This window comes from Dendrobates tinctorius, unplaced genomic scaffold (genome assembly GCF_039654945.1).
Source record: "Dendrobates tinctorius isolate UK_male_01 unplaced genomic scaffold, ASM3965494v1 ptg000455l, whole genome shotgun sequence".
Classification (NCBI taxonomy): Eukaryota; Metazoa; Chordata; class Amphibia; order Anura; family Dendrobatidae; genus Dendrobates; species Dendrobates tinctorius.
In genome coordinates, this window is record NW_027362117.1 from 2,796,691 (window position 1) to 2,811,695 (window position 15,005).

Sequence of the window (15,005 nt, forward strand, 5' to 3'; positions counted from 1 at the left end):
TGTACGCTCTGACTCGTGTGCGCTCTGCGTGTCTCGTGTACGCTCTGACTCGTGTGCGCTCTGCGTGTCTCGTGTACGCTCTGACTCGCGTGTGCTCTGCGTGTCCCGTGTGCGCTCTGCGTGTCTCGTGTGCGCTCTGCGTGTCTCGTGTGCGCTCTGTGTGTCTCGTGTGCGCTCTGTGTGTCCCGTGTACGCTCTGCGTGTCTCGTGTGCGCTCTGCGTGTCTCGTGTGCGCTCTACATGTCCTGTGTGCGCTCTGCGTGTCTCGTGTGCGCTCTGCGTGTCCCGTGTACGCTCTGACTCGTGTGCGCTCTGCGTGTCTCGTGTGCGCTCTGCGTGTCTCGTGTGCGCTCTGCGTGTCTCGTGTGCGCTCTGCGTGTCCCGTGTGCGCTCTGCGTGTCTCGTGTGTGCTCTGCGTGTCCCGTGTGCGCTCTGCGTGTCCCGTGTACGCTCTGACTCGCGTGCGCTCTGCGTGTCCCGTGTGCGCTCTACGTGTCCCGTGTGCGCTCTCCGTGTCTCGCGTGCGCTCTGCGTGTCCCGTGTACGCTCTGCGTGTCTCGTGAGCGCTCTGCGTGTCTCGTGTGCGCTCTGCGTGTCCCGTGTGCACTCTGCGTGTCTCGTGTGCACTCTGCGTGTCTCGTGTGCGCTCTGCGTGTCTCGTGTGCGCTCTGCGTGTCTCGTGTGCGCTCTGCGTGTCCCGTATGTGCTCTGCGTGTCCCGTGTACGCTCTGACTTGCGTGCGCTCTGCGTGTCCCGTGTGCGCTCTGCGTGTCCCGTGTACGCTCTGACTCGCGTGCGCTCTGCGTGTCCCGTGTGCGCTCTACGTGTCCCGTGTGCGCTCTCCGTGACTCGTGTGCGCTCTGCGTGTCCCGTGTACGCTCTGACTCGTGTGCGCTCTGCGTGTCCCGTGTACGCTCTGACTCGTGTGCGCTCTGCGTGTCCCGTGTACGCTCTGACTCGTGTGCGCTCTACGTGTCCCGTGTACGCTCTGACTCGCGTGCGCTCTGCGTGTCCCGTGTACGCTCTGTCTCGCGTGCGCTCTGCGTGTCCCGTGTACGCTCTGACTCGTGTGCGCTCTGCGTGTCCCGTGTGCGCTCTGCATGTCCCGTGTACGCTCTGACTCGCGTGCGCTCTGCGTGTCCCGTGTACGCTCTGAGTCGTGTGCGCTCTGCGTGTCCCGTGTACGCTCTGACTCGCGTGCGCTCTGCGTGTCCCGTGTGCGCTCTGCGTGTCCCGTGTGCGCTCTGCGTGTCCCGTGTACGCTCTGACTCGCGTGCGCTCTGCGTGTCCCGTGTGCGCTCTGCGCGTCCCGTGTGCGCTCTGCGTGTCCCGTGTACGCTCTGACTCGCGTGCGCTCTGCGTGTCCCGTGTGCGCTCTGCGTGTCCCGTGTACGCTCTGACTCGCGTGCGCTCTGCGTGTCCCGTGTGCGCTCTGCGCGTCCCGTGTGCGCTCTGCGTGTCCCGTGTACGCTCTGACTCGCGTGCGCTCTGCGTGTCCCGTGTACGCTCTGACTCGCGTGCGCTCTGCGTGTCCCGTGTACGCTCTGACTCGCGTGCGCTCTGCATGTCCCGTGTACGCTCTGACTCGCGTGCGCTCTGCGCGTCCCGTGTGCGCTCTGCGTGTCCCGTGTGCGCTCTGCGCGTCTCGTGTGCGCTCTGCGTGTCCCGTGTGCGCTCTGCGCGTCCCGTGTGCGCTCTGCGTGTCCCGTGTGCGCTCTGCGCGTCTCGTGTGCGCTCTGCGTGTCCCGTGTGCGCTCTGCGTGTCCCGTGTGCGCTCTGCGTGTCCCGTGTGCGCTCTGCGCGTCTCGTGTGCGCTCTGCACTGGACTGGGGGCTGCAGTGATTTCTCGGGGCCGCGGTCACCGTAGCGCGGTGGATGATTGCGGAGGATCGGCCTCTCCGGGGAGGCCGGACGGGATCGGTGGGATAGGAGGCCGCCTCGTCCTCCGCTGTGTTGAATTCTAAATTTGCCGCTTCTCTCCCACAGATAAAATCGTAAAGTTGCCGCAGATCCGGGAGACGTCCGACCCCACGAAGCGAGGATGAGGTTGCTATGGAGACTGCTGGCGCTGCGCTGGTTCGTGTGTCTTGCAGGTAACATCTCCATTCACTTTCCTGATGTTATAACCCCGAGTGCTTCACAGAGAATCCAGGTCCCACTGCAGGGGCCAATTACGGCTCTGCTGGTCCCGCGCTGCGCCCGCTTAGTATTGGGGGTGCTGACTGCGGATTCCGGGGGGGCGCTCGTATTTCTCTGTGCTGCTTTTTGCACTTCTTCTCATATCACCGGTAAATCCAACGTCACTCATCGTCTCCGCGCCTCGCGGGGACCGGCTGCGTTCTGTACAAGTATAGCCGAGAATTGCCGGAAACATTTTTTGTGTTTTATATTGTGTGAAAAATGCAGAAATCATCTCTGCTGCAAACAGACATGCAGTGTAAAGTAAGGGGGACAGACCTAGCCGCTGGCTGAGGAGACACAAAGGGGGATTTTGGAATATGTGAAACTCCAATGGACAAGGCTGCAGTCATTACACACAGTGTTCTATTTCACTTTACAGGTGTTTTTGTTAATTATTCTAATTTCCTGAGTTAATGACTTTTGGGTTTTCATTGGCTGTAAGCCGTAATCATCAACATTACCAGAAATAAACCCGTGACATAGTCGGGGGCGCAGGCAATGTCAGAAAAAGCAAACTGGTGAAATGTAAATGTATTTCATGAGCTGATGAACACAGACAGGTATTTATATATGTAGATTGGTAATACAGTAAATTGGTTTGATAGTAGAGGCCAAAAAATGTTTTCCAGTTGTGGTGCCACCTGCAGGTCATTGTGTCTTTCTGCAAGTTTATGAAAATGAATGTTTAAACTGTAGTTAGTGATAAAATCATGGATGTTTGGTTTGTTTGACTGTTTTCTTGCTGAAGGGAGCAAGTTTACCTTTCAAATGGTGTATCGTGTGCGTGTGGGACGAAGTAATCAGCGAAAAAGCAGTGCTTGTTTACAAATGTGTTTGCATATGTGACTTACCTGCAGTGATGTGTGCAATCCTCCAATGTGCCCGAAATAGGCTGAGCAAGCACTTGGGCAAGCTGGAAAGACCCCAAAGCAAATGTTTGGCTTTGTTTGTGATGTCTGTAAGCAGCTTTGTGGTAGTGTGCTCTGGGGTACTGTGGTGCCACCTGCAGGTCATTTTTGCTTACTGCAGGTTTATGAAAATTAGTTTAAATAGTATTTTGTGATCAAATCGTGGATGTGTGGTTTGTTTGGCTGTTTTCTTGCTGAAGGGGGCAAGTTTACCCTTCAAATGGTGTATCCTTTGTGTGTGTGGGTGCAGTATGAACGGAGATAAAAAAGGAATCACCGAAAAACAGTGTTTAGAAATAATAGAATAGATTCTAATTTTGTGAGAAGAACCTGTACGTTGGAGTCACTAATCATGGCTCTGCCCTTATGGATCACACCTGCAGTATAAAACATGGGGAAGAAAAATGGCTGAATGCGGCAGCTGAGCAGGAAGGAGATTATATCTGATCACTGAGTCTCAGCAGACAATACAGCGAGAGCCACTTATATACGTACAGACCCATAGACATCCACAGAGATGGCTCCTGTGCCACATGGCAGGAGCGCTGCCTCCTGTTACTGGTGCCAGGACTGGAGTAAGGGGCTTTCTGCCAAAGTTAGGAGAAAGAGAAACTTTTTGAGAGCGGTTTGCATTGTTGTATCATCAGATAATGTCAGGTGCTGCTGGCTTTGTCTTCTTTGCAATTGTTAGGAATAATAAAGAACCCAAAGTATCCGAAGAGCTGAAATCTGTATTTTCCTTCAGCTCCGGATTTGATGCCCATAGACGGAACCATATTTGCTACTTCCGCTAATACACGACAGTAATGCATCACTTACCGGCACCAAGAACAGATCCTCACCCTGATAAAAGGAATTCCAGCTGACCTTAAAGTAATTTGTCTGAGCTCCTTCAGCCTCAACTCCCCGACTGCATCTGATTTATTTATTACATAGACTGGCACAAAGTCAGCTGACGGGCACTGCCCAAACTGAGATACAGCGGGTACCCGAGCCGCAGGAGAGAAAGGGGCTCCATCACAACTGGAAGGTCTGGAAATAAAGCCGTATAATAGTCAGATGTATAAAACCTTTATATCACAGCAGAGTAGGGCGGTATTATAGTAGATATATTCTTGTGCATAGGAGCAGTATTATAGTAGTTATATTCTTGTACATAGAGCCAGTATTATAGTAGTTATATTCTTGTACATAGGGGGCAGTATTATAGTAGTTATATTCTTGTATATAGGAGCAGTATTATAGTAGTTATATTCTTGTACATAGGGGCAGCATTATAGTAGTTATATTCTTGCACATAGGAGCAGTATTATAGTAGTTATACTCTTGTACATAGGAGCAGTATTATAGTAGTTATATTCTTGTACATAGGAGCAGTATTATAGTAGTTATAGTCCTGTACATAGGAGCAGTATTATAGTAGTTATATTCTTGTACATAGGAGCAGTATTATAGTAGTTATATTCTTGTACATAGGAGCAGTATTATAGTAGTTATATTCTTGTACATAGGGGGCAGTATTATGGTAGTTATATTCTTGTACATAGGGGGCAGTATTATAGTAGTTATATTCTTGTACATAGGAGCAGTATTATAGTAGTTATAGTCCTGTACATAGGAGCAGTATTATAGTAGTTATATTCTTGTACATAGGGGCAGTATTATAGTAGTTATATTCTTGTACATAGGAGCAGTATTATAGTAGTTATATTCTTGTACATAGGGGGCAGTATTATGGTAGTTATATTCTTGTACATAGGGGGCAGTATTATAGTAGTTATATTCTTGTATATAGGGGGCAGTATTATAGTAGTTATATTCTTGTACATAGGGGCAGTATTATAGTAGTTATATTCTTGTACATAGGGGGCAGTATTATAGTAGTTATATTCTTGTACATAGGGAGCAGTATTATAGTAGTTATATTCCTGTACATAGGGGGCAGTATTATAGTAGTTATATTCTTGTGTATAGGGGCAGTATTATAGTAGTTATATTCTTGTGTATAGGGGCAGTATTATAGTAGTTATATTCTTGTACATAGGGGGCAGTATTATAGTAGTTATATTCTTGTATATAGGAGCAGTATTATAGTAGTTATATTCTTGTACATAGGGGCAGCATTATAGTAGTTATATTCTTGCACATAGGAGCAGTATTATAGTAGTTATACTCTTGTACATAGGAGCAGTATTATAGTAGTTATATTCTTGTACATAGGAGCAGTATTATAGTAGTTATAGTCCTGTACATAGGAGCAGTATTATAGTAGTTATATTCTTGTACATAGGAGCAGTATTATAGTAGTTATATTCTTGTACATAGGAGCAGTATTATAGTAGTTATATTCTTGTACATAGGGGGCAGTATTATGGTAGTTATATTCTTGTACATAGGGGGCAGTATTATAGTAGTTATATTCTTGTACATAGGGGCAGTATTATAGTAGTTATATTCTTGTACATAGGGGGCAGTATTATAGTAGTTATATTCTTGTACATAGGGAGCAGTATTATAGTAGTTATATTCCTGTACATAGGAGCAGTATTATAGTAGTTATATTCTTGTGTATAGGGGCAGTATTATAGTAGTTATATTCTTGTGTATAGGGGCAGTATTATAGTAGTTATATTCTTGTACATAGGGAGCTGTATTATAGTAGTTATATTCTTGTACATAGGGGCAGTATTATAGTAGTTATATTCTTGTGTATAGGGGTAGTATTATAGTAGTTATATTCTTGTGTATAGGGGCAGTATTATAGTAGTTATATTCTTGTACATAGGGGCAGTATTATAGTAGTTATATTCTTGTGTATAGGGGCAGTATTATTGTAGTTATATTCCTGTACATAGGAGCAGTATTATAGTAGTTATATTCTTGTACATAGGGGCAGTATTATAGTAGTTATATTCTTGTGTATAGGGGCAGTATTATAGTAGTTATATTCTTGTACATAGGGAGCAGTAATATAGTAGTTATATTCTTGTACATAGGGAGCAGTATTATAGTAGTTATATTCTTGTGTATAGGGGCAGTATTATAGTAGTTATATTCTTGTACATAGGGAGCAGTATTATAGTAGTTATATTCTTGTACATAGGGGCAGTATTATAGTAGTTATATTCTTGTACATAGGGGCAGTATTATAGTAGTTATATTCTTGTACATAGGGGCAGTATTATAATAGCCTAGATGTTGATTTCTCATGGATTTCAGGTGCGGCTTTGGACGTCTATGTGGTATAACATTTTTGTGAGGTTTATGCTGAGAGTTGGTTTTGAAACTTGCACTTGCTGATAATTGTAGTTCTACATCTCTTCTTCCTTGCAGGTCGCAGCTAATAATTTCAATATTTTTCCCTTTTTTTCACCTTACTGTCACTTTCCTGTCTGGAATGCCTTGTAGAGAACAGAGAAAAAAAAATGTATTTCTAAGACACGTGCAATATTTAACATATGTTACAGCAGATCCTTCAGGGCTTAATTAGTCCACGTCTGTGCATATCGCAGTGCGCGGAGCGAGCCCTTTGTTTATCTCGCTGGAGTTAATGGGGTTTGATGAATAATTCCCTTTCATGTGAATATTACATGGGTGAGGTAGGAGACCTGCGTGCAGCCCCGCGTACAAGTTCCCCCATCCGCTACTACAAAAGCAAATTGTCGGATTGCTCGTCAGTAATTTGCTGGCAGACGGCGCTGGTGCCCTCTATTTCAGAAAATGTTGTTATCCTGTCTGTCACATATTATCTGCTGGCGACAGACGGCTACAATTACACGACTCGTCCACTCGCTTCATTCTGTTTTATCCTTTAGTGAATTAGATTTTATAAATCAGGTTTATTTGTGACTTTTTTTTTTTTTCTTGACTGCTGAAAAGTAACATTGTAACTTCTCGGGTTTCAAGGCCATTTAAAGAGACAGTACCTTATTTTAGTTTTTGTAAATTTGGCCGATACCACCAAAAGTTACAGATGGATTGATTGCTGGAAATAATGGAGGAAGCAGTGACGTCAGCCCCGTATAGGAGGAGGGGGATTTAGTCTGTAAGACCTGTACCAGATAATGCAGGACACAGCTGGTCCCCGTCTACTGAGTCCCACAGCGCAGTACTACAAACCTCAGCAGGTGCAGTGTTGGTGTTATGCACACTGAGACTGATAGATCTGATAGTTATGCCATCAGTGTAACAAGAGGAAACGGTGAAGGCATCGAGTATTTCATATTTTATTGTGGGTTTTTCACACTTTTTTACAAATAATGGAAAATTTTGGTGTGATATCCCTTTAAGATAATTTATGGGGGTGATTGAATGATTAGTGTCATTGTGTGTCTGGTCACAACTCTTTAAGTTGTTACATGAAAAATTAGAATAAAGCTATTTTTACAATTAAGCTCCTCCTGTTAAATGTCTGTAGCTAAGCTCCGCCCAATTGACTTCTTAGAGACTCTGGTTTTTGTTACTCGGCTATCAGACCATTCATTTCCATCCAATTGTCTCCTGGGGTAAATGGTCTAACGATCCGGCAGACATGAAATAGATGAGTTTATAAACGGAGAAAATCAAACACCGAAAAATATTATTACGACCATCAATCAACAAACAAGATTAAATCAGATGAAATATTTATCTGCGTCTAGCCCTTTAAACAGTATGCAAATTGATCAGGCAGGTGTCTGAATAATTGATAACCATTATAAATATTCTAAACGGCCGATTAAAGTCACAGGAAGGCTCGGAGGATACTGGCGCTGATACATTGTATCTATAGAGGACGCCTATGGGCCCTGATCTGGGTGACCCGACTCACCGCCTCATGGGTGGAGTGATGCCACCTAGGGGAAAGGGGCGACCTGGCCTGAGGGTCACAGCAGCCTAAACCTTCTTATCCCTATTACAGATGATCCTTAATGTCTTAGGATCGGTGGGTATAAAGAAGCCGACTGGCACCAGGAATAGGCTGTTTTTTTTTGGGGGGGGAGTCTTCCTTTCATTGCAGCTGGTTCCAGGTTTGGGCCTAAATATTTAAAGGAGTATTCCTGTCTTATAAAGCGGTAGCCGGACCCACTTATGGTCTCGGTTCCTGACACATTGCACGATTTCCTATTCATTTGTATGGGAATTCCCACCACATCTCTGCTGAAGGCAACATGCATCAGGACCCCGCTCCCAAGCATAGAAGGAGGTCTGGTTGGTGGGATCTGCATCTGCATAGCAAATTGTTAGGAGATGGGTGTACCCCTTTAAGAAAGGTCTCTACTTCTGCAGTGGGTCTATGAGGCTTCTCTGAGGTCTCATAGGGACTATTTCTGTAATATTCGGTCTGACAGACCTGTAACCTAATTACCGTTTCATTTTCTAGAAGGATTGCCAGAGTGTGGTGGTGCGACCCAGGACTCGCAGATGGAAACCGGTGTAAGGGGGTCGTACCGCCCTACATAGGTACATGCAAGACCCCTCTGTCCTAGGGTGGAAGGAGGGAGCTGAGGATGTATTCCAACAACCCCATTATTTAGTTTTTAGGTTTTCTCTGCATCACTTGTTAGTTGCTAGTCCCAGAATGCGGTTCTGCTTGCTGTCAGTGAATGGACGCCTTCATTGATTATATGCAGTGATTGGACTCGTCGTGAGTGACCTCAGACTTCTGCAGCTGAGGACTTGATACAGTTGTGTCTCCTCTGGACAATGAGCCAAGAACATCAGCAGCATAAATCTCCCTGCTTGTTACAATGTATCAGTCTGGAGTCCAGACTCACAGAGGATTAATCCAGTCTGGACTGAATACAATTGTAACAAACCCTCAGCTGTGAAGTTTTAGGACAGGGATAGTTTTAAGTCTATGGATACAAACAGGAAAGTTTCCATTCATTACCAGCAAGCAGAGATCTTGAAAACGGTCACTTATTGAAGCACAAGATATGTTAGAAAGTAGCAGAATTTCTATTTGTTTACTTATTTAGTTGTCAACTTTGTAAACATAGATCTGAGTCTGATCTGTGGCACTGTTGCGGGTTTTGTGCGGTCCTTCACTTCTGCACGATTCACGTCGGTGGAGCTGAGCTGCAGTACCAGACATAACCTGTGGATAGGGGTGGTGCTGTTTTTGGAAGAAGGCAGCCGTGTTTTTGTAATCCTGGACAACCCCTTTAATATACGCTCCCCCACACTTCGGACGGATTTTCGGAGTGTTTCTATTCACTGACAGTCGCAGATGCGTGACCTCCTGTGCACATTACGTGTCACTATTGCGTCACCCTCAGCCCGCCGCTTCCTCTCGTGTCCGCCTCTCCCAGCGTCCTGAAATCCACTCGGTAATAATCATCTTGACATAAATTTTAATCAAGAAATTGCCTGTTCAGCCGGGTGGAAGGACGACTCCGTTTTAGGGATTTTTTATACTTTGTGACCTAGAAATATCTGAAGACGTGAATTAATAAGATACTCGACCGTTCGCCGGCTCAGAAGTCGGAGACTGATGGATTCTGGGAATTGTTTTCAAGGGTCACAAAGGTTTGGAGCAGAACATGTGAATTAGTGACTTAATAGCCGCACTCGTGGTGATTGCAGGACTTTACAGCGGATGATTATTAATGCCGCTCACGTAGAGCTGACCGTTACGGCTCCTAAATGGCAGAACAGCGATTGTGCTTTATGATATAACATGTGATGAGCGACGCACGAGTCCAAGTAACGTTACCGGAAAGGAACAAAATGTCTATTAAGAGAATGTCTCGTCCTGCTGGTGCCAGATTTCAGGACGTCCTCGTTTCTCCCAGTCTGTGAACTGTATGGTAATAAAAAGAAACCCAGGCGACTGTGGGCTGTGATGTGCGTGTTTCTACCGCACTCGTGTGCTGTTTGTAGAGTAATGTGTGTATTATTCCTGTACTGTGACATCACTGTGTGTATTATCCCTGTACTGTGACATCACTGTGTGTATTATCCCTGTACTGTGACATCACTGTGTGTATTATCCCTGTACTGTTACATCACTGTGTGTATTATCCCTGTACTGTGACATCACTGTGTGTATTATCCCTGTACTGTTACATCACTGTGTGTATTATCCCTGTACTGTGACATCACTGTGTGTATTATCCCTGTACTGTTACATCACTGTGTGTATTATCCCTGTACTGTGTCATCACTGTGTGTATTATCCCTGTACTGTGACGTCACTGTGTGTATTATCCCTGTACTGTGACATCACTGTGTGTATTATCCCTGTACTGTTACATCACTGTGTGTATTATCCCTGTACTGTGACATCGCTGTGTGTATTATCCCTGTACTGTGACATCACTGTGTGTATTATCCCTGTACTGTGACATCGCTGTGTGTATTATCCCTGTACTGTGACATCACTGTGTGTATTATCCCTGTACTGTGTCATCACTGTGTGTATTATCCCTGTACTGTGACGTCACTGTGTGTATTATCCCTGTACTGTTACATCACTGTGTGTATTATCCCTGTACTGTGACATCACTGTGTGTATTATCCCTGTACTGTGACATCACTGTGTGTATTATCCCTGTACTGTGACATCACTGTGTGTATTATCCCTGTACTGTGTCGTCACTGTGTGTATTATCCCTGTACTGTGACGTCACTGTGTGTATTATCCTTGTACTGTGACATCACTGTGTGTATTATCCCTGTACTGTGTCATCACTGTGTGTATTATCCCTGTACTGTGACATCACTGTGTGTATTATCCTTGTACTGTGACATCACTGTGTGTATTGTCCCTGTAGTGTGATATCACTGTGTGCATTATCCCTGTATTGTGACGTCACTGTGTGTATTATCCCTGTACTGTGACATCCCTGTGTGCACTATCCCTGTACTGTGACATCACTGTGTGTATTATCCCTGTACTGTGTCATCACTGTGTATATTATCCCTGTACTGTGACATCGCTGTGTGTATTATCCCTGTACTGTGACATCGCTGTGTGTATTATCCCTGTACTGTGACATCACTGTGTGTATTATCCCTGTACTGTCATCACTGTGTGTATTATCCCTGTACTGTGACATCACTGTGTGTATTATCCCTGTACTGTGTCATCACTGTGTGTATTATCCCTGTATTGTGACATCACTGTGTGTATTATCCCTGTACTGTCATCACTGTGTGTATTATCCCTGTACTGTCATCACTGTGTGTATTATCCCTGTACTGTGACATCACTGTGTGTATTATCCCTGTACTGTGTCGTCACTGTGTGTATTATCCCTGTACTGTGACGTCACTGTGTGTATTATCCTTGTACTGTTACATCACTGTGTGTATTATCCCTGTACTGTGTCATCACTGTGTGTATTATCCCTGTACTGTGACATCACTGTGTGTATTATCCTTGTACTGTGACATCACTGTGTGTATTGTCCCTGTAGTGTGATATCACTGTGTGCATTATCCCTGTATTGTGACGTCACTGTGTGTATTATCCCTGTACTGTGACATCCCTGTGTGCACTATCCCTGTACTGTGACATCACTGTGTGTATTATCCCTGTACTGTGTCATCACTGTGTATATTATCCCTGTACTGTGACATCACTGTGTGTATTATCCCTGTACTGTGACATCGCTGTGTGTATTATCCCTGTACTGTGACATCACTGTGTGTATTATCCCTGTACTGTCATCACTGTGTGTATTATCCCTGTACTGTGACATCACTGTGTGTATTATCCCTGTACTGTGTCATCACTGTGTGTATTATCCCTGTATTGTGACATCACTGTGTGTATTATCCCTGTACTGTCATCACTGTGTGTATTATCCCTGTACTGTCATCACTGTGTGTATTATCCCTGTACTGTGACATCACTGTGTGTATTATCCCTGTACTGTGACATCACTGTGTGTATTATCCCTGTACTGTGACATCACTGTGTGTATTATCCCTGTACTGTGTCATCACTGTGTGTATTATCCCTGTACTGTGACATCACTGTGTGTGTTATCCCTGTACCGTGTACTGCACCTGCATCTTAAAAACATCTCCAGAATCCGACCTTTTCTCACCTTTGAAACTGCTAAGACTCTTACTGTCGCTCTTATTCATTCTCGTCTGGACTACTGCAACTCTCTTCTGATCGGTCTCCCTCTTACCAAACTTTCTCCTCTCCAATCCATCTTGAATGCGGCAGCCAGGGTCATATTTCTGTCCAGCCGCTTCACCGATGCCTCCATCTTGTGCCAGTCATTACACTGGCTACCTATTCGCTACAGGGTCCAGTATAAACTCATCTCTCTCACCCACAAAGCTCTCCACTGTTCTGCACCGCCTTATATCTCCTCTCTCATCTCTGTCTATCGCCCTACACGTGCCCTCCGTTCTACAAATGACCTAAGACTGACATCCCCCGTAATCCGAACCTCGCACCTCCGTCTCCAAGACTTCTCTCGTGCTGCTCCAGCTCTCTGGAATGCACTTCCCCAGACGATCAGACTGATACCTAGCCCTGACCTATTCAAGCGCGCTTTGAAAACCCATCTCTTCAAACAAGCCTACCACATCAACTACTCAGCAAGCTAACTTTGCCCTGTTCCCTCCTTCCAAATATTATTCTGAATCTGCACCCTGCTATTCATCTGTCTCCACACCCTTCATGCACATGATAACTGCACTTGATACTTGTCTATTGCACTTAAACACACGGGCTGATGACCGGATCATGCAGCTTTATATGAAAATCGAAATTTATTATAATTGCCAGACCTGAATTAACAAGCATTTCTCACCTACTGTGTCCCCCCATTTCCTTGTAGATTGTAAGCTTGCGAGCAGGGACCTCACTCCTAATGTCACTGTTTGAATTGTCTTAACTTGTATTGAATTTATTGTCTGTACATGTCCCCGCTTAATTGTAAAGTGCTGCGGAATATGTTGGCGCTATATAAATAAAAATTATTATTATTATTATTATTACTGTGTCATCACTGTGTATATTATCCCTGTACTGTGACATCACTGTGTGTATTATCCCTGTACTGTGACATCACTGTGTGTATTATCCCTGTACTGTGTCATCACTGTGTGTATTATCCCTGTACTGTGACATCACTGTGAGTATTATCCCTGTACTGTGTCATCACTGTGTGTATTATCCCTGTACTGTGACATCACTGTGTGTATTATCCCTGTACTGTGACATCACTGTGTGTATTATCCCTGTACTGTGACATCACTGTGTGTATTATCCCTGTACTGTGACATCACTGTGTGTATTATCCCTGTACTGTGATATCACTGTGTGTATTATCCCTGTATGTGACATCTCTGTGTGTCTTGTCCCTGTACTGTGACATCATTGTGTGCATTATCTCTGTACTGTGTCATCACTGTGTGTATTATCCCTGCACTGTGACATCACTGTGTGCATTATCCCTGTACTGTGACATCACTGTGTGCATTATCCCTGTACTGTGACATCACTGTGTGTATTATCCCTGTACTGTAACATCACTGTGTGTATTATCCCTGTACTGTGACAGCCTGATGAAGGGACATAAGCAGTCCCGAAAGCTTGCTTTGTAACAACATTCACTATTATTTGTTAGCCATTAAAAGGTATCACACCCACAAGATTCCTATTTTGTTTCTCTCACTGAGAGCACTTTATATATTTTTTTTCTACTGGCTAACACGGTACCAAACCACTTTTTTCGTTTTATCCCTGTATGTGACATCACTGTGTGTATTATCCCTGTACTGTGACATCACTGTGAGTATTATCCCTGTACTGTGACATCACTGTGAGTATTATCCCTGTACTGTGTCATCACTGTGTGTATTATCCCTGTACTGTGACATCACTGTGTGTATTATCCCTGTACTGTGACATCACTGTGTGTATTATCCCTGTACTGTGACATCACTGTGTGTATTATCCCTGTACTGTGATATCACTGTGTGTATTATCCCTGTATGTGACATCTCTGTGTGTCTTGTCCCTGTACTGTGACATCATTGTGTGCATTATCTCTGTACTGTGTCATCACTGTGTGTATTATCCCTGCACTGTGACATCACTGTGTGCATTATCCCTGTACTGTGACATCACTGTGTGCATTATCCCTGTACTGTGACATCACTGTGTGTATTATCCCTGTACTGTAACATCACTGTGTGTATTATCCCTGTACTGTGACAGCCTGATGAAGGGACATAAGCAGTCCCGAAAGCTTGCTTTGTAACAACATTCACTATTATTTGTTAGCCATTAAAAGGTATCACACCCACAAGATTCCTATTTTGTTTCTCTCACTGAGAGCACTTTATATATTTTTTTTCTACTGGCTAACACGGTACCAAACCACTTTTTTCGTTTTATCCCTGTATGTGACATCACTGTGTGTATTATCCCTGTATGTGACATCATTGTGTGCACTATCCCTGTACTGTGACATCACTGTGTGCATTATTCCTGTACTGTGACATCACTGTGTGCATTACTCTTGTGCATTGGGAAAGCCAAGTTAATCATGCAGTGTTCATGTCCTGAGATTTCGGCTAGGTAATTGTGGGGTGAGGACCTTTTCCAGGTTTTGCTTTCGGCCCTGTGATTACTTGTTATGAACCAGAATGCAGAAACAGAGTTTAAATTTACTAATATGTAGGAAAGGAGGAGAGAAAGTGCCTGGGTGACTACGACATCAGTACATCCTCTGAGTTCTTTGCTTATGGCTGCAAATTCCTTCCCTGTAGAAAGAAAACCGCTCTGAAGCACAAACTTCTGCTGTACTGAGTCCCAACATTTCAAGTATTTTCCTCCAAATACAATTACCCCCCCTCCCCCATCTAATAGGATGTGGACAAGGGTTTATCATAGTGCATCCTACTGTTTCAACACCCCCCCCCACACAAAAAAGTCAAAGTCTTGGAGTTCACTTCTCCACA

General features: G+C 44.7%; 1 protein-coding gene across 6 annotated transcripts in view; it reads left to right on the plus strand.

The window, feature by feature from the left end:
• LOC141077484 (contactin-4-like) overlaps positions 1–15,005 on the plus strand; it is a 271,638-nt gene that overhangs the window by 205,277 nt on the left and 51,356 nt on the right. For all 6 annotated transcript variants that reach the window (XR_012227573.1, XM_073564449.1, XM_073564445.1 and 3 more), the window contains one exon: positions 1,987–2,093. Coding sequence is in view for 5 of the 6 variants with exons in the window: in XM_073564449.1 (XP_073420550.1) it covers positions 2,042–2,093 (52 nt within the window). In the remaining variant the exon portion in view is untranslated. The remainder of the gene's footprint in view (positions 1–1,986; positions 2,094–15,005) is intronic.